This window comes from Coccinella septempunctata, chromosome 2 (genome assembly GCF_907165205.1).
Source record: "Coccinella septempunctata chromosome 2, icCocSept1.1, whole genome shotgun sequence".
Taxonomy (NCBI): Eukaryota; Metazoa; Arthropoda; class Insecta; order Coleoptera; family Coccinellidae; genus Coccinella; species Coccinella septempunctata.
This window is the reverse complement of record NC_058190.1, coordinates 9,219,051-9,238,821: the sequence shown is the minus strand read 5'-3', so window position 1 is coordinate 9,238,821 and position 19,771 is coordinate 9,219,051. Positions and strand designations below refer to the sequence as shown.

At 38.8% G+C, this 19,771-nt stretch overlaps 1 protein-coding gene across 3 annotated transcripts in view; it reads left to right on the top strand.

Annotated features, from left to right (window-relative positions):
• The first annotated feature begins 1,538 nt into the window (after positions 1 to 1,538).
• Positions 1,539 to 19,771, top strand: part of LOC123307435 (nucleolar protein 4) — a 257,824-nt gene continuing 239,591 nt past the window's right edge. For 2 of the 3 annotated variants that reach the window (XM_044889748.1, XM_044889746.1), the window contains exon 1: positions 1,540 to 2,493. In XM_044889748.1, coding sequence (XP_044745683.1) covers positions 1,990 to 2,493 — 504 coding nt within the window. In that variant the 5' untranslated portion in view covers positions 1,540 to 1,989. Of the gene's footprint in view, positions 2,494 to 19,771 lie in introns of all 3 variants that reach the window. The other variant, XM_044889747.1, reaches the window with a different exon arrangement.

Here is a 19,771-nt window from a genome sequence, read left to right as displayed (position 1 = left end):
GTCGAATCCCTTCGGAAAATATGTGACGAACATAATTGAAGTTTATACAAACTGATTGAAGGAATACCAAATCCAGTTATTTGCATGGAAAATACAAGAGATCAGTGTAATATCATAATATGCACTAGCTTGAAGAGAGTTAATGTTCGTTTGGCTAAAGTTTGAATACGTTACATCAGTTGTAGATTTCAAAAATATTAACCCGAAGAAGAAATGCATTTGATGCAGTGGTTGGGAATGGGTATCTCTCGGAGGAATTAACAGATAATTACAAGAATGTTAAATTCTTCAACAAAAATGTTAAATTCTTCAACAAAAATCATTATGCATCAATATAAGTAAAAGGAAAAAAGGAACTTTCAAGTCAAGATGAACTTCACCTTTGAACAAAAATTTCACATGAATAAACAATTAACAGGACAGCTGGCGCGTATTTGTGGCTGTTCATCTTAATACATTGATATAATAATAATAATAATTAGGTATTTATTGGTACCTTGACATTTACAATGTGTAGGACAAGTCAAATGAAAAATAGAAAAATCAATTTTCGGGAACTTATTCTACGATGACATTCATCGAAAATCCTGTAGTAAACTTTTCGCATTAATTCACTCAAACACAAAATTCTCAAATGCCACCACTTTTTTAAGTCTCCCAATAGAAGGAAATTCTTTGTCACCCTCTTCATTCACAATCTTTCTGATTGTGGAAATATTCAGCTCAAATAAGGTCGGTTAGATTCAGATGAAACATTATATAAATTCTCTTACATTGAATAAGTATGTTCGCTACAATCTGACTTATTGTGGATTTTAGAATATCAAGGTACAACTATTTGTTTTTTTTTTGTGACACCAATTGTAAAGCATTACTTTGTATTATATTTTGAGATTTATAGGCTACGGCCTCTTGTCTTTTTCTATTCATAATAATAATTTGAATGAGCGGACCTGTATTCTAAATATCACTTCCTGAAACCCTGTCTCTTGTTTTTTAATCACTTTCGGCATTTTCGCATTATTAATTGATATTAGTTGTGGCAACGGCGTTATGACATGACATGAGTGCCAACCTTTCTCCGTTCTAGGAACAAAAACTTGAGAAAATTATTTCATGGCCAACCGACTGCTTAAATAAATGTGAATGTTGTATAATTGTTTTCTCGAACTTGAGTCGGTTTTGGTTTAGACTGGCCTGAAATGCAAATTTTCCGGTTGCGAAATTAACGACAGAGTTATCTGTGATCAGATCGATAAAATAAAATCGTATCACACACCTACACCGGCTCCGACTGAAGATAATGGATAAAATCGTGAAAAATTAGAAGTAATTTCGGCCGTTCCACATGCGCCCTGCCAAAAACAAAGTGATTATCCACCAGACCGCAAAAGCACGACAGAAGGGCCACGCCGCAGCGCCTATAGCGATCCCCGCACGGGCCGTTTCATAACCGACGTACGAGGAGAGGGGAAGGGGAAATACCAAAGGGGTCCCGTAAACGAGAGCACGAGACGTGAATCCCTATCATTCCAGTACGGGATACCAACCTGCCCTGGTCTCTCAGTCTGCCGCACTCCTGATTGTGTTGCGCATTCACGCTTTTTTTGAATTCGAAATCAAGGTGCGCACCGCGAAAGTCTTATTTTGCGTCGCACGGGAAGCCTCCTCGATATCTGTGACTGTTGATTCCATGTGACAATTAGTGAAACAGACGTGCATCAACAAGTGAGTCCCGACAAGGAACCATTTGTTCTTGTATTCGGAATTTCTTTTCGTGTGACGTTGTTGTGCTTGATCGAAGCCTATTGATTCGATATTGTTGATACCCCTAAGAAGTGTCACCAAGGGGGGATATTCCAACGTGTCTAATATTGTTTTACTCCTGTCAAGGTGATCAAAGAAGTGTTTTATTCATTCCATGTAATAATGGACCAACCGAATAAGTGAAGAACCAAGTAGTTTATAAATGTGTTTGGTGTTGAGACAATGGCAACAGATATATTGACTGGTGTCGAAGTACCGCATCAAATGGAGGACAAGAAGGAAAAAAGGGGCACGAAACGCAAAAGCCCGAACGGCGTCAAAAGCGGCAAATCTTCCAAGAACGGGGAAGCGAACAACAACATGAAAAAGCAGAAGTTTTCGGCTGACAGCAGGGACGACATGTTGGCGGCTTATCAGCCGTGGGTGATACAGACATACGGCGATCTGGCCAAGACCAAGACCATCACGCTGAAGAAATACGCGAGGATTTTGAGGACGTTGCGCGGCGAGGAAGTAGTGAGTGCGGATAATAGCAAGTTTCGGTTTTGGGTGAAAGCCAAGGGCTTTCACGTTGGCCGGCCTGCGGGTTATGATCCGAAACCTGCAGACTCGATCGTGGGACGTTTTAGTGTTTGTGATATAGACGAGGGCATTCCACCAATCTCGGATAAAATGACGGGCTCGGCGAGGGATCCACCGCTCTATGTGCCCAATGCCCCATTCAAGGTAAAGAGATATTACCCTCTTCTTCATCCTTTTACTTCCTTTTCCACAGCCTCACTGCTGCAGGGAGTGAACGGATGCTTGTCAAATTGAAATTTCATTACAGGACCGGCAAACTTCCTATTGTTGGTCGATAATTGCTAACATTCACTTGGGCCATAAAGAAGAAGCGTTACTTTCAGTCCTGATGAGCAAAAACCTTCGCATATGTTTTGGAATATTCCATATTTTCAAAGCAACGTCGATGTAATCTCACCGCATTTCAAAGAGAAATATGTTTTTCGTTCCTACCAAAAAGAAGTTTGGTGAAGCTTTATTATTTGTATACCTATAAGAGCGTCACTTGTCTTACCCACATAGCGATAACGTGACGAATTACTGAAGCTTCTATGCCTTCACTATATCTAACAAAGTCTTCAGAGCTTTGATTTATTAGGGTTTAAGTCAGATGACAGGAAACGAGAAGGAGTAGCTAGGATTACTGTGGCTACATTTGGCCCTTCCTGACAGTGGAACCGACAAAACATCGCGCATAGAAGGAGGGCGGAATTCTATGCTCGTTGGGGTCAAGTAATAACACAGCGCCACCTGTCGAATATCGTTGAAGATCTTTCGATGCAACAGGTGTTGTCTCCCTGATAATCTAAGTAGAATCGGTTGATATAAATCATCCATCTTGTGATTATATCATTTTGAGGTCTTTGGACTTGTCGCGTTTTGGCGAACGTTTTTAGTCTCTACGCTCTTGAATAAGTTTTAAAACGCAGAAATCTCTATTATAAGTTGGATAATTAGTGCCTGGTTTTTCTGGTTAAGTTCGAAAACTTTGACGATAGATAAATTGCCCTTAATTTTGGGAGAGTTTCTGAGGTCACTTTAAAACTTTCAATGTTTTGATAACTGTCAATCCGATAACTGGTGGATTACTATAGGTAGATTAATCCATCAATACAAAAATTAGCACGAGGATGGTATCTACTGAAGTGAGGTTAAATGCCTGTGAGCAAGAACGTCAGATAGTAGGAGAGGTTGACTTAATCCAAGGTTATTGGGATTCCTTTTTTCCGAGCGGGCAACTGAAATTACCATTCATCGGTTCATTAAGTTTATCGAATGGAACTTCCGATAAATGGAGCTCAAAAACCGGACATCAGTTACACAGTTATGCCAAAGCTAACCGTGCTAATGTTTTGATCTATTATCTGTGTCGCCATCTATTTGGCAAGGTTTTTTATGTGCGCGTGCTGGTAAAGTCATTCTTTGAAATAAAGGTGAAGGCGTGAGTGAAGGTGCCTGTTCTAACTAAAACAGGCCATTTTCATAATTAAGTCCCTTGATTTAGCAGAACCTTTCGAAACGTCAATTTTTCCTTTGGAAGGAAGGTTCGATACCCTAACTCCAGTAGATCCAGTATATATGTATGTACCTACCTCGGTATGTACATACTATGGCCGACAAAACAGCAGCTGTTCTAATAATTGTTGGTGAGTGTGGAAACAATTTCCAAGCAGCGGAACGTATTTTAATGAGAGTTACCCCTTTTTTCCTATATCGTGGACTTATTTGAAAGAGCTTCTTCGGAGGCTTGAGCAACAAGTATTGTTTGATAGAAAGTTCAATTTCAATATGATATGATATGTGGTTGAGCGAACAAAATGTAGACATAATTGTAGAAACAGTAATAACTTCTGCCAAAGCTCAAGTTGCGTCTATCTGTGAATTTAAAGAGCAGAACAGAATATCGTTTAAAATTAAATTTCATCTCACACCATTGGATCTTTATCTGGGGTATTCGAAAGCTAAAGGCAAGCGCACATACAACGGCATCGGACGGACGGCATGGATCGGAATAAATTACTTTCAATGGAACTGAATGCCCACTGTGCCCTGCTAGATGTACCATAGAGGACCTTGTGGCAGCGAAGCCGAACGCAATTGACGTCGCCCGATTCTGGGCAAAAAATGTTTAGCCCTACTATACTTTATTACTGTACTTATTATATGACTATGCTTATTATGTTACAATACTTATTATATATGATGCTTCTGACACGAATAAATAAATGGAACTGAATGGAGCAACGCACATATGGGCGGACGGCAGGCATCGCATCGCATCGCATCCGACGGAATTGAGGAACGAGAATTAAATTCCGACCGATGCGTGCTGTGCCGGCCGATCCCGACATATGTGCGATACCAATAGGAGATTGCCGCGGCATCTGCGTCATTTTACAAGTCTCTACATGCAGCGGCTTGTACGGGTAGTCATACGAAATACGAATTCACGGCAAAAGCATGAGTTTTCAGGAGAACTTAATACTGCGCGTACAAAATTATAATGAATTGTACAGGGTGGGCAAATTTCGATGTTTTAGCACTACAGAAAGCTGCTAAAACATCGAAATTACCCGTTTAAAAGTAAACCAGAGGAAATAGACAAAATCTGATACCCCATTCTCGTTCTCTTTTTCCGAGAAACTTACAATAGTAGTAGTGATTTTTGGCCACTTTCTTTTGTTTTCGAGTTATAAGCAAAAATTGGAAAAATGGCGATATCGAAATAAATTTATATCTCCGCTTATACTGATGATAGAGCTCTGAAATCGAAACATTATACAGGCACTTTTTTACGTAGAATCCAGTGGCGTGCTCGCCTTTTTAGCAGGAATTTTAATTACGAAGCTATGATCCAAAGTATGGTTTTTTAAATGGGAACCCTAGTTTTCTGTGCAATTTTTGGAAAGCTTAATTTTTACTGATTTCAAAAATATATAACATCATATGGTTTGTATCAATATAAATGATAAAAAATGGTCAAAAACCTTTTTTCTCAATATTTCTATGGTTTCAACTTTTGATGAGCACAGAAACATATAGCATCGTATGATTACCACTGTCTCCTTCTTTAAGTCTTTTCATTATTATGAAAATTTATTAAATATATCTGATTCAAATTTTGTGAAAATTGGTAAACTGCATAGAAAGAATGACATTGCTGGAAGGAGACGGCTTTTGTTATAGGAAACTCTATTTTTCTGTGCTCGTCTAAATTTAAAACCATAGAAATATTGAGAAAAAAGGTTTTTGACCATTTTCTATTATTTATATTGATACAAACCATAAGATGTTATATATTTTTGAAATCAGTAAAAATTAAGCTTTCAAAAAATTGCACAGAAAACTAGTGTTCCCATTTAAAAAAACAAAACTTTGGATCATAGCTTCGTAATTAAAAATCCTGCTAAAAAGGCGAGCACGCCACTGGATTCTACGTAAAAAAGTGCCTGTATAATGTTTCGATTTCAGAGCTCTATCATCAGTATTAGCGGAGATATAAATTTATTTCGATATCGCCATTTTTCCAATTTTTGCTTATAACTCAAAAACAAAAGAAAGTGGCTAAAAATCACTAGTAACTATTGTAAGTTTCTCAGAAAAAGAGAACGAGAATGGGGTATCAGATTTTGTCTATCTCCTCTGGTTTAAAAGCTGTAGTGCAAAAACATCGAAATTTGCCCACCCTGTACAATTCAAGTGACAGAAATTATAGCAACCATTTTTTTTCGTCCTTCATCAAGTCCGGAAATAAATGAACATATTCTCCAAAATCCTTCCTTTTTTACATATGTCATGTATCCACATTCGCCTACGATTCCTTCGCTTTTGAAACTCTTCTTCCTCCAGAACGAACGCTGGTTCCTCACCGCAACTAATCTATTCCTCCGGAGTCCGGCGATTCCGATGTTATATGTGCGATACCTTCATAAAAATTCCGCCGCTGCCGTGCCGTCCCTTCCATGCCGTCCGTCCGATGCCGTTGTATGTGCGCTTACCTTAAGGGTGGATCTCGGGGTGGTTTCATACAGCGTTACTAAGAGAACCTCACTAAGAACTATAAGGCCTATAAAATAAGGACGATCTAATTGGTAGATGGCGTTCACTTCTTTGTCATCTACCCATCAGATTGGGCAATGCTTAGGTCTTAGTTTTCAGGAGCTCTGCATAAAACTCGGCATAAACCCACCATAAGATTGGGAACTGCTAGAGAGTTCGGTAGTACGGGACAATTTGAAACAATCATTGTGGAGTACTTTCCGCTGACACATTTTCACTACATTTGCCAAAAGTAAATGGAGCACATTTTGAAACTAGTTGTGAAATCTTCGTGAGGAAATCTTATTGACTAAAATAAGCTGACTAAATTCGAAATTATTAATTATTTTATAATAGTATCCATTCAATTTATCCATTAAAATCAGCTCGAACCAACATACATTAGTTTGACTGAATGGGCATTTTCAGTAGCTCTCATATGATATTTCACTTGCTGTAAGGACTCATTTAAAATTATCGGATTATCTTTAAGACACAAGTATTCCTATAAAAAATGCCTAAGCATTGTTTGCAGGTGTAAACAAATTTTTATTGTTGTTATTGTACACCCTAATTGTATCTTGCCGTTGACCTTTATTTGGGATACAGGTAGTGTCACCTGTAATTTGTAATTCTTACCTGCATTTATTCAAACGACAAGGGTCCCCCTTTGAACTAAATTCGAAGGTAACGCAGTGCATCCTTGAGGGATCCTGAAAAACGCTTCGTGATATTAACCTCTTTTATTTTAAAATTATGTTACGGCACTTGAGTCATTGTAATAAAAAATTTGGTGTCTAGTTGCAACAGTCTTGATGTGTTAGACGGATCGAATCTAGCGCATACAAAAGTCACATTCTTTGCAGTTTTCGTTTTGAAAGATGAAGATTTCGATGAACGAATGAAAAATACCATATCTACCCAGAAGTGAATAAACGAGCTAGTCATGAATCAGCGCAGGAATTCCCAAAGAGGTTGAAACATATATACACAAACTGTAGGCCGGTTTCGGTATTATTGTCCCTCATCGGTACAGTGCAGTGTTACACATCTGAACTGAAAAATGGTGTCTTTAAGCGAAATTGGAGGCCCACCATGAGGGATATTTTCTTCATCATGACGGGCCACCTGTCCCACCTAGACTGTACCAACCCTCATTTACTCTGTAGAATCCTACACCTATCCATGACTCCCATACAATACCACTAACTACCATTTGAATACATTTATTGCCTCCAGCGTTTTTGTCGCATCTTTGGTGAACAACCTGAATATATTTGTATTATTCGATGTATTTATAGAGATGTCAATTTAACAGTTCTGCTAACTAACAACAACACGAAAATCACTGAATTATAATGTTATCGAAAGGAATAAATTAATTCTAAATGAAATATACTAAAGTACAGAAAATTATGTGTAATAGTTCTAATACTCGTACAGAGGAACCATCAGAATATAAACCTTCTGCATTTCTGTTGGAAATAATAATTCCCCTCTTACTTTTTATGGTATTTTACGATTTAGAACTCGGTTTCGCAGCGTTGGAATATGGATAACTCCATGGTGAAACCACGGCTTACCTCTGATAAGAAACCCAGCTCCAAACCTATGGAAAGAGTACGAGTTTTGAAATTTAATTCGAAGCAATTAAGGACTGGCTGGAATCGCATGGTTGTGACGATGTAGCTGGAACCGAATGCACCCTCATTTGGATGAGCGATCAGCCATATAAATCGTGGGCTTCGTTCAGAAGTGTTCGATTCATTCCAAATGCAGCAGGGGTTCGAAAGACATGGGGGTGAGTCGAGGAAAGAGAGGGCTAACGTTTGGATTGCTCTGTCTTCGTTGTCGACAATCACTTTTATAGATGCCATTTCTTCGTTGACGGCTACACGGCTTCATATCTCTCCAGAGTTCCCCGCATAGCGGACTTAACAAGGGGTCATATCGATTGATCGGTTTATTCAATACGGAACGGCTTGGAAGAGACGGCATGCACATGTTGACTTTTGAAATACGCACAACCAAACACACATACAAGGTCATTCTTTTCCAACCCAAATCATAAAGTATTATGGTGCGTATGCTGAATATGAATTCATTTTCTCAAACCAATTTTTGAACAGATTATACGATTTTCACAAAATAAGTTTTTGTACCACTACCTGTGTTTCGCTATCACGATAGCATCTTCAGGTGGGTGAAGGTAAACTTGAAATACACTCCTGGACAAAAAAAGACCGGACAAAGAAGTTTTTCACCAAATTCATTTTGATATAACTTTTTGAGGTGTGCATCCATTTTGATCATTTTATTGTCCATTTGTAGCCTATTTCATCTAGATTATCACCTGCTGTCGAGTCCGCAGAAATTTGATTTGAATTTGATGGAATACAGGGTAGAACTGAAAGTTGAAATTTACTCTAAATTACTGGACACCCTGTGGAGTTAATTAGTGACGCAATGATGGGTCTTTAAATAAGTTTTGAAGCCTGATCTTCTCTCAACATTTTCCTGTTTAATTCAGGTCAATAGCTCCTTCCTCAAAGGAAATACTATTTTTCAAAGGGAGCAGTGCAATTTATAAGATTAAGAAAAATATTGAATTGATATGGCCAATACTTAATGAAAATACATCATTCAGCGTAAAACATACGATTTTCACCTAATAAGTTTTTAAACCACGACATGAGTTTCGCTATCTTTCATTCATTCATTCATTGCTAAAACTCGTTACCTAGAATAAATCTACAGAAAGACTTAGAAACCATACTATCGGTGCGATCAAATTTATAATGAAATGAATCTATAATTTCTTAGGGCTACTTGCGACTTTGTGCCCTCTTGTGACTGAAGAGACCCAACCGTGACCTACAGATACTTCCACACTCTGGGCATGGATAGTCACCAACCAGATCTGGCCGCCGCTGTATTCTTCTCGAGTCTACATTATAGCTATGGACCAAAGACCTCCACTGTGATCTGTTTAACTTTAGTTGTTCCCAGTTATGATTGGCATTAACTGATTTTAGGGATTGATGTAATAAATCCTTGAACCGCTTATACTGGCTTCCTGGTTTCCGAGCTCTCTCTGTGAATTCGCCGTACAGAGCTGAAAACAGTTTACCTTCACCCACCTGAAGATGCTATTGTGATAGCGAAACACGTGAAAAATATGAAGAATACTTTTATCTTACAAAACGTTCAAATCTCGGTTCAAATATTCATTAGATAGCGTCCAACCTAGTTTCAAGAGTTGGGTCGAGAGTTGGGTTCTTTGAATTTTTGGTATTTTATAGTACGTACTGCTCATAATGAGAAAACTGGACGTCAAGGGTGATACCTTGTGTCCGAAAAATATTCATCAAGTTAATGAATAACTATATTCCGAAATTCATTTCATTCGATAAGATGGAACTAAAAAAACATTTTTTATGGTTTTTCAACAGCCTGCAAGATTTGGAAATGATGGTAGGTATAGCAAAAAAGGATTTCTTTTGACTTCAAGAATCTACTGTTGAAATATTTGTACCAGTCAAAGACTCACCCTTTATATTGTGTGTTTGGAATTGAAATCAAAAGAAAGAGCTCTACGGATTAGGAAAGTTCAATACGAGGTGCACCACTCAAAAAATATTAGGTTACATGAAATTTTTAGGTTTAAAATTTTCTGGTACTGAATTCTGAATGCCCATGAAAATTTTACCCATTTGAACGTTTTTGTGAGACCAATATCAACTGGGATAGCTATTAAGTAAAATATAAACAATCACCTGGTACACAAACATTACTTACGCGTATTTATCGAATGGCAAAATTTGACTCAACCGATTGGTAACGAAAGAATTCGATTTTACGTTAAATCTCTTTAATTTTCCTATTAAATTGTTTTGTTTATATTTATGAATTCGGACAAATGTCTTCCAAGGAGAAACTGATCAAATAATCTACTATTAGGTAAAATCCGAGGTAAAATCACTTATTTATTTCCACCAACATTGAAAAATACCTAAAGGGTTTCGTGACCCTTTATAAGAAGAATAGTATAACTTTTAACATTTATGAAAAACCGAAATATTGCTGACATTGACTTACATCGAAGTTAGGCACCAAGAATATATCTTCTTGTCAATGTCACCTGATCCTCGCTTGACAGTTTAGTGTATTGCGAAAATGGACCTTATCGACTTTAGGGAACGGAACAAAGGGATTTCGAATTTTTGAAAAGTCACAATTCATCTCGATATTTTGTGCCTGAATGTGTTTTACGGATCGTAGGTAAGAACGATTTTCTTGCTATTAGTAGGCGTTTTCAGGTTGGTTTCCTTAATCAGGGAACAACAGCTGGATAAGGCAAAAGGTCCTGGAATACTGGCGCAACCGTCCTGGACTGCGTCACTCGCATAGGGCCATATATCAGTGCCTCTCAGCCCATACACCAGTCGTTGGCTAGGATTTTCTAGCACCAATCTGAGATCCATAATGGCGGCTTTCATAGGACATTGTAGACTCAGAGCCCATTTTAAAAAACTTAGCATCGTCAATGACCCGCTCTGCAGACTGTGCTTAGAGGAGGACGAAACGATTGAGCACATCCCTTGTGACTGCCCGGCAGCAGACAGGGTCAGAGTTGGAGTTTTGGCTCTCCGAAGATGGTCCTGGAGGAACTCAAGAAGCACCCCCCTCCGACATCATCTTCTTCTGGAGTAGGATGGGTCTGGAGGAAGAGATCTAGCTTTTCGTGCTCGCCTGTGTGCTACAATAGACCACTTGGTCGCAGTGGCAGGTTTAGTTTGTCCGTCCAATACACCCAGCAATCAGTAGGTTAGGTTAGGTGAGAAGGATTCTCTTGCTATTAGTAGGCTATTCCAGGTTGATTTCGTATAGAAAAGGAGATAGGTTCTCAGCAATTATAAAACTCCTCCAGAAACTATAAGAAACGATAACAGGCCCCAGGTGAAGCCAGATGCGTGTACATTCGCAAAATCTCGAATTTCTGAAGCTTTTCTTTCTAATTTCCGATCTGTTTCCAGAGTCGAGAGTATTAGGCGCTTTTGTTCCGTTTATTCGTCTTTCGTTTGGCATAGACATAGACGTGCAGTGGTTTTCGAAGAAACAGTGGACCCTTCTTGCCTCTCCCACGCGTATTGGTATATTCCGACGATTATTGCAAAACGCCTGGTATAAGTCAACCATCGAGTGTGGGTAGCATAACCCTAAAACTTAACCATCGATTGTGAAACCAGGCGTATGTGTCCCACCCAGTAGGAGCCATTAAGGGCTGCGTTCGCTTACTACTGCCACATTACAGTCTGCCATTCCCAAGAATATTGGAAAAAGAAATAAAAATCGCGAAATGATCAGTGTGATATGGAAATGGCGTTAGGTACCGCTGACCGTCATTATATGCATCAAGCAACGTCACCGGTCCGCAGTAGGCAGCAACCGAACGGGCGCTATCATCTGTTTTCAGATTGTCAGATAGCGCTCTTAATCCCGTTGCCAGCGGGGCCCGTGTGTATGCTCCCGGTCGGGGGATTAAATTATTGGAGCCGCCGCCTCCGTCGCGGTCTGATAAAAGCTGCCGGATTTTCAGGCGGAGATGGTGAATGTCAGATTTGGGACACGTTACCGTATTTCGTCGGTGAATTGGGAGATCGGGAGGGAAGCGAGCGGATTCGAAACTTTGTGTGGGTCGCTACCGCTGCTCGAAATTCGCATTGTGAAGTTCTTTCGGTAACGATCGTTCCTTCTAACGATGTATGGTTTGATATCAACGGTAAAATTGGGTTGACTGGAGCGGATTGTGAGCCAGTACACTTTTCACTTTCAGCAAGATCTTCACTTATCGAAATAAGAAAACTTACTGATAGATCAAATATTTGAATAATTCTGGGTGTGCACTGTGTTAATTTGGAAAGGTATCACCTTTAATATGTCGGCCGCCATGCAAAAGCACAAAAAATGCAAAATGAGAAAAGCTCGGAGAAAAGCTTTGGTTTGTAGGGGGAAATTTTATACAGTTGGTTCCAATCAATTTGTATCAAACCACCTCGTTATGAAGGAAATATCATCATCACGGACAGCCAAGCCAGACCACGCTGTGTTCCCTGGAATCACATTGCCAGGGATCTCTGCTGACATGGGAGTTCCCTAACACCATGAAGCAACTGGCCAGAGGCAAAAGAGTGACTCTACTATGGGTACCAGGGCATTGTGGTGTTGAAGAAAATGAAAAAGCCGATGAACTTGGAAAAAGAGCATCAAGGTTAACACCTGCTGGACCTGAGCCTTTCTGTGGGCTTGGAAAAGACCAATAGATATAAGGCAGAGGTCCAACAATGGAAGTTGAACAACAGAATAGCCCTCTGGAGAAACACTCCCGGACTTACTCAGTCAAAGAAATTCTTGATGATTTCACCGACCTACACCAGAAAACTGCTAGAGCTGTCACGAGCTGAGCTTCGGGTGATGGTGGGACTGCTGACGGGGCACTGTGGGTACAAATATCATTTGTTCCGTATGGAAAAGTCAGCAGATGAGCTTTGTATGCTCTGTGGATCAGAAGCAGAAACAGCTGAACACATGGTAAGCCAGAGCTGGCTGGCCTAATAACCATTCATATAGCGAAACCGGTCCTGGGTATTCACGAGCTAACTACCAAGGCTCCTAAGGATGTTGTCGGTTTTATCAGCATCATTGATGACCTCCATGGTTTCTATGAATGAGAAGGGTAGAGAACAAAATATCTACGTGATCGTGGTAGAATGGTTGGTAGTTACAATAGCAAGAGTTTCGATGATACATGAAAATAGTAAAAAATTTTTTACCGTAAAAGATTTTCGAAATGTTGTTGACAAAAATATATCTTTCTGTTTTCTTACGTTGTGTATGAAAAAGAGTCCCAAGATTCAGAAGATTTTGAAAACATTTTTAACGGCATACACACAATTTTTGAATTCTGGAATAAGCAGCAGTTTCACAAAACTTTGATTGCGCGATCAGCGATTTGACAGTTACCCGATTTCCAAGAATAAATCACCGAAACCTATTCATTTCGGAATATACTGAAGAAATCGCAATTGAGAATCGTTGAATGGATGTATATGGATCATAATTTGAAGAATGATATTCTGAATGTTCATTATTGAATTATCGATTGAAAACCAATTGACGTTTAGCTTCAATCAAGCGTTGATTGCCCGATCAAGGTTACTGAAACCGGGAATGATAATTTCAAGTTTGAAGTAAGGTCTGAATTTGAGAATAGGATATACGCCGTGCAAAAAAATTAACGCACATTCTGAAAATCTCAATTTTAATGAAAGTGAACTCTACATTGACTTTATAACTTATTTTTTTTCTCTCGGAAAGGTTTTGAACGAAACAAGACACATTAAATGGAAGAAAAATTCAGGATTTCACCGAATCTTATGTGAAAGAAGGAAAATGAAAATTTTCAAAATACTGAAATGCTGATAAGTGATTTAATACTTGGTATTTCCACCCCTTGCGTTAATTACAGCTCGGCAACGATGGTTCATACTCAAAATGAGTGATCTTAAAATGTTCTGATCTAATCCTTCCCAGATTTCTCCGAGTTGGATTCCTAAGTCATTAAGACTAGCTGGATGATTTTCTGAACTTCTCAGCCTTCTATTGAGGTTGTCCCAAACCTGCTCAATCGGATTGAGATCTGGACTTCTTGCTGGCCATTCCATTCGAGAGACTTCAACCTCTTCAAGGTACTCCTGAAGATGCGCGCAGGATGGGGTCTGACATTATAGTCCATAAAAATGAAATTTTCACCAATGTACGGGGCAGATGGCACTACATGCTCTTCAAGAATGTTCCTTATATACTTATCAGCATTCATAGCTTCATTATCAACGACCACTAGGTCTGTGCGAGCAGTCAAAGATATTCCACCCCATACCATAATCGATCCTCCCCCGAAACCAGTAGTATTCAGGAAATTGCACTGAGCATATCTTTCATGTGGACGCGTCTGTATACAAGGGAACGTCGATCACAATGGTAGAAGTAGAATCTAGACTCATCTGTGAAGAGAACCCTTTCCCAATCGGCCTCTTCCCAATAGATATGCTCTCTCGCAAAATCCAAACGCGCCCTTCGATGGGCTGGGGTAAGAGCTGGGCCTCTTGCCGCGACACGAGGCCTTAAATCATATTCTCTGAGGTGATTTCTTATACCGTCTGTTCCGAAATTCCTGAACAGTACTGTCAGTATTTCAAAGCCTTAGCCTATTGGCCCTGTCGTTCGAGTTCTATTGTTATTCGATTGCGGGCCAGTAAAACCAGCAATATCGGAACATGCCCATTGTCTGAGTTCTAATTTACACCTCATGAGGTTGCTCAAGCTGAATTTGAAGGAGGCGAGCGGTTGCAAACCGTGGTCTCAACGAAGAAACTCAAGTAAAGTTCTTGAATGGCAGTTGTTACTCGTGGTCTACCCTGTCCTGGTCTTCGGACATTCATACCTGTTTCCCTGAATCGCTGCAACATTCTGGACATTCATGACCAGTACGGGCCTGTGCATTGAACTGGTAATGGAAACATTCAAGTGGGTAGTAAACGCTAAAATCGGATCTAGCGGTCGGCGACTCAGCCTGTGATCGTGAACGAACCGGCTAACATTCTGTTTGATGACAAGTTGTGTGCATGTCACAGTCCGATGATTCGACGTTTCCCCCCGCCGTTCGTGTCGCAGTGGCGTTTTTTTAATGTCACCATAAATGCCCTTAATCATCGAGGTGGCTTCCTGTTCGGCTGCCCGTTATACGGTGCCGACTGTCGGTTCGATAAGGCGCTAATACCTCGATTAGACTGGACGAACGCAACGATCCGGTGAAAAACACAACCGAGGGAGTCCGTCGTGAGCTGCATTCCGGTCATTTCAGGACGTTTCGTTTCTTTCTTACTGTCTCCCATATTTTTTCACGGATTGAAAATGGTAGCCCAGGACTCCTCTCAACGTTTCCACCTGTAATTCAGAAACGATCAATTGAAATTCAGATTAGTCAAGTTTATTTTAGAAACCGTCAATTGTATTCTAGATTAATCAATTTAATTTTAGAAATGGTCATTTGAAATTTTGTTTTTCAACATTTATCTCAGAAAATATCAAATGTAATTCAGATTAGTCAATTTAATTTCAGAAAACATTAATTTTAAATCAGATTAATCATTTGTGATTCAGGAACTGTCATTTGTAATTCAGGAAGTAGGAATATAGTTTGAGGTTATTTGCGTGTTGATTGTCTACAGGATTTATTTGATAGCTCAGTACAGGTGATTTATTATGAATGCCGCTTCTTTCTTTTGACCGTTTTGTGACGCTTTTTAGTAGTTTATTCTTGATTAAAAAGTTTAACCTATGAGCCTTAAGGGTCAGTAGGTTTATTTCTTAGAACGAATAAAAATTTATAATTCACATGTTGTATACTAGTTCTTTATACAACAAGTAAGTTAAACGAACGTTCATTCAAAATAAGAAAATTCAACACACGAGGTTGATCTTCGAATGAATAAACATTTATAACTTACGTGTTTTATATAAAATTTTATTTCATTTTGATTAGGACTCAAATATTAACACACTTCAGAGAATAATGAACATGAACACGAAATGACATGAGAGGTATTATTGCTTCGATTTTTTCTATTCGGCCCTGATAAAAAGATATAGCCATTTTAAGTTTTCATAATGAGCTGTTGGTTGCTGTTGGTTGCCGCCCCTGGTACAACAAAATAACCTTCAAAATAACTAGCTTAATCTGTGATACATTCACATCTGGTGATCTTTTAACCAAAGTTACATTCGGTCAAAGTTCCCAGTTTTTCGAATTGTAGGATATTTTTTATTTTTGGGCATCAAAATACTCAGAAACGGCGCATTATACTGGAGAATATGGAGAATACTTTTATTTTACAAGACGTTCAAATATTCATTAGATAGTTTCAAGAGTTGGGTTGTTTGAATTTTTGGAACGTAAGGGTCATAATGAGAAAACTGGAAGACGTGGGTGATATATAGTGTTCGAGAAAGATTAATAAAATAAATGTTAAACTGTATTCCGAAATTCATTTCATTCGATAAAACCGTTAGTGAGATTTTTTTATGGTTTTTAAACAGCCTGTATCTTTTAAACCGAGCCGATTCGGTTAAAATGGTGAAGGAAAAAAATGTTTCTTTTGACCTCAAGAATCTACTGTTATAATAATTGTAGGAGTCCAAGACTCATCCTGTATAGTAGGGTGTTACAGAAAGTCTGAACCCGATTCTATTTCTTTAGTTCCAATGGGCACCTTATTTTTTTCATCCAATATTTTCATTCGCCTGAAAATTCTGCCCTTAAAAGTTTTTTCAAATTTATTCTCAGACATCAAAGTAACTTCCATATTTGGAAGAATACTGAGAGCGGCGGGTTTCACGAAACTTTGATTGCGCGATCAACGATTTGACAGTTACTCAATTTCAAAGATTAAATCACCGAAATTTTTTATTTTCGGAATATATTGAAGAAATCGCAATTGAGAATCGCGTTCTTCACTCCTTGAGTATCCACGCCAGCGGGGTGCTTCAGCAGTAGGAGTGGAATTCAAACCGGGGTAGTAAGGGATGGAGGAAATTTTTAGCCACTTCAAAGTGCGTTCTGCACCCCCTGAGTATCCACGCCAGCGGGGTGCTTCAGCAGTAGGAGTGGAATTCAAACCGGGGTAGTAAGGGATGGAGGAAGTTTTTCGCCACTTCAAAGTGCGTTCTGCACCCCCTGAGTATCCACGCCAGCGGGGTGCTTCAGCAGTAGGAACCTGGGTAGTAAGGGATGAAGGAAGGCTGGACTTCCAATGATATATAAAAAAAAAGGCGGAGTGTCGCCTTACCAATGGTTTCATCACCAAATAGAAGTGACGAAGAAAAATAAAATAAAATTCTACTCTTAACTGTGCGAAAAAAAAACAAAAGAAAATTTCTGAGTCGACACGGAGCGTTAATTCGGGTCGTACGTAAGCAAGTCAATTAATCGGAATTCAAGCGTAAGTGAATTAATCGTAATTTAATCGTAAGTGAAGTGACCTGCGGGGGAACATCTGATTTTATACCCACAAGGGGGGTGCGGAAATCAGATGTGCCCCGACTATCGAAATTCGGTAAAATTTGCGTCGATGAAGACGTCTTAATTTCGACTAATCTGTGCTAGCGAACAAAAAACACGGTTATGTTCCCATTCAGGATGTTTTATACGGTGCGACATCGTTTTTCAGAACTGAAAACGGAATAAAAACGATGCCGGAATCCTGAATTGGAAACTGAAAATCTTTCTCTCCAAAATTAATTCAAAATAAAATCATTTAAAATGAAACTAAAAGATTATTCTAAAATGAAGGTGCATTTTTGTCAGAAAAATACTCGTTCATTACAATTTGTTCGATTCAAAGACTCACCCTGTATAGATAGGATGGTGCAGAAAGTCTGATCGCGATCCTATTTCGTTATTTCAAATGGACACCTTATTTTTTCCATCCAATATTTTCATTAGCCTGAAAATTCTGTATCTTTTCCATCGTCAGTATGAAATTAATTTCTTTCTGTATTACAATTGATATTTCTGAATATCTTGATAGATATTTTCTGAATTGCAATCGATATTTTCTGAACTTAGATTATATGTACTATTTTCACAAAGATGGCCTCGGTTTCGCTATCACAATAGCATCTTCAGGTGGGTGAAGCTAAAATCGAGACACGTATCGTAGTTTAAAAACCAAGTTTCGTGAAAATCTTTTTAGAGTTCAATTATGGATTTTCATCAAGTATTGGTCGCATCAATCTAATATTTTCTGAATTACAATTGACGATTTCTTGAATAAATGTGACCTAACTGCATTTCACATGGCCATTTTTGAAATTGAATCGAGTAATCTGAATTACATTTGCTGTTTTCTGAAATAAACTTGTCTGAAATACAAGAGTCGAGAGCTTCAAGCAATAGTCTTTCTACTGTGTAGAGCCCACGTCTGAATCCGGCATCATTTCACCATTTTCCCGGAAAAAAAGAAGAGGGAAAACGTATCAATTCCGCACCTGTATCCTTCCTCCGGCCGAACCGAGCGACCGAACGAAAGCTACCCATGCATTTCATATTAATGCTGACTAATGTGGGTCCGTCCCATCGCTGCTCCAATCCTCGCGCCGCCGTAACGGCTTTGTAGCGGACCGGGCACCGTACGTTGTCGCCGTCGCTTTCGAAATTATCGTCCTCTAACCGCATTTGCAAACCGTCCTCCGCCGCTGCTCCGGATGTGAACGTTTTTATTTTCGGGCCGGGACATCCACTTTTTCCGACCCAGTCGATAATTTATTAATAACTGCGGCAACTGACGATCGACCGTCTCCTGCCGAGACGTTTCGATCACGTCGCCTCGGATATATTTTATCCCGATGCCGCCGACATCAGAGATGGATTAACATGATATCTTAGAACATAGATGTATCGCAGGCTTATCATAATATCAGTCTTATTATAATTATAATACGCCTAGGTTTTTTCAATATGAATAGGTGATTGTAAAACTACCAAAGTAAATGAAAATCGAACAGTATGACTGATTATTTAAGACGTGTTATAAAACGCCTGACGCTTCTTTGTCTTATTGTTCAACAGAATCTGTACGCGATGTTTTTAGAATTTGACTGTATAAAATACGTCGTATTTTACCAAGCAAATCATAGAAATCGCTGATAGGACAAAAAATAAATAATTATCGATTTGGATTATAGTCCACTCTTATCACATTTGCTTGTACAGGGTGGGCAAATTTCGATGTTTTAGTACTACAGCTTTTAAACCAGAGGAGATAGACAAAATCTGATTCCCCATTCTCGTTCTCTTTTTCTGAGAAACTTACAATAGTAGTAATGATTTTTGGCCACTTTCTTTTGTTTTCGAGTTATAAGCAAAAATTGGAAAAATGGCGATATCGAAATAAATTTATATCTCCGCTAATACTGATGATAGAGCTCTGAAATTGATACATTATACAGGCACTTTTTTACGTAGAATCCACTGGCGTGCTCGCCTTTTTTGCAGGATTTTTAATTACGAAGCTATTACCCAAAGTTATGTTTTTTTTTTAATGGGAACACTAGTTTTCTGTGCAATTTTTTGAATGCTTAATTTTTACTGATTTCAAAAATATATAACATCATATGGTTTGTATCAATATAAATAATATAAAATGGTCAAAAACCTTTTTTCTCGATATTTCTATGGTTTCAACTTTTGACAAGCACAGAAAAATAGAGTTTCCTATAACAAATGCAGTATCCTTCCGGCAATGTCATTCTTTCTATGCTTTTTACCAATTTTCACGAAATTTGA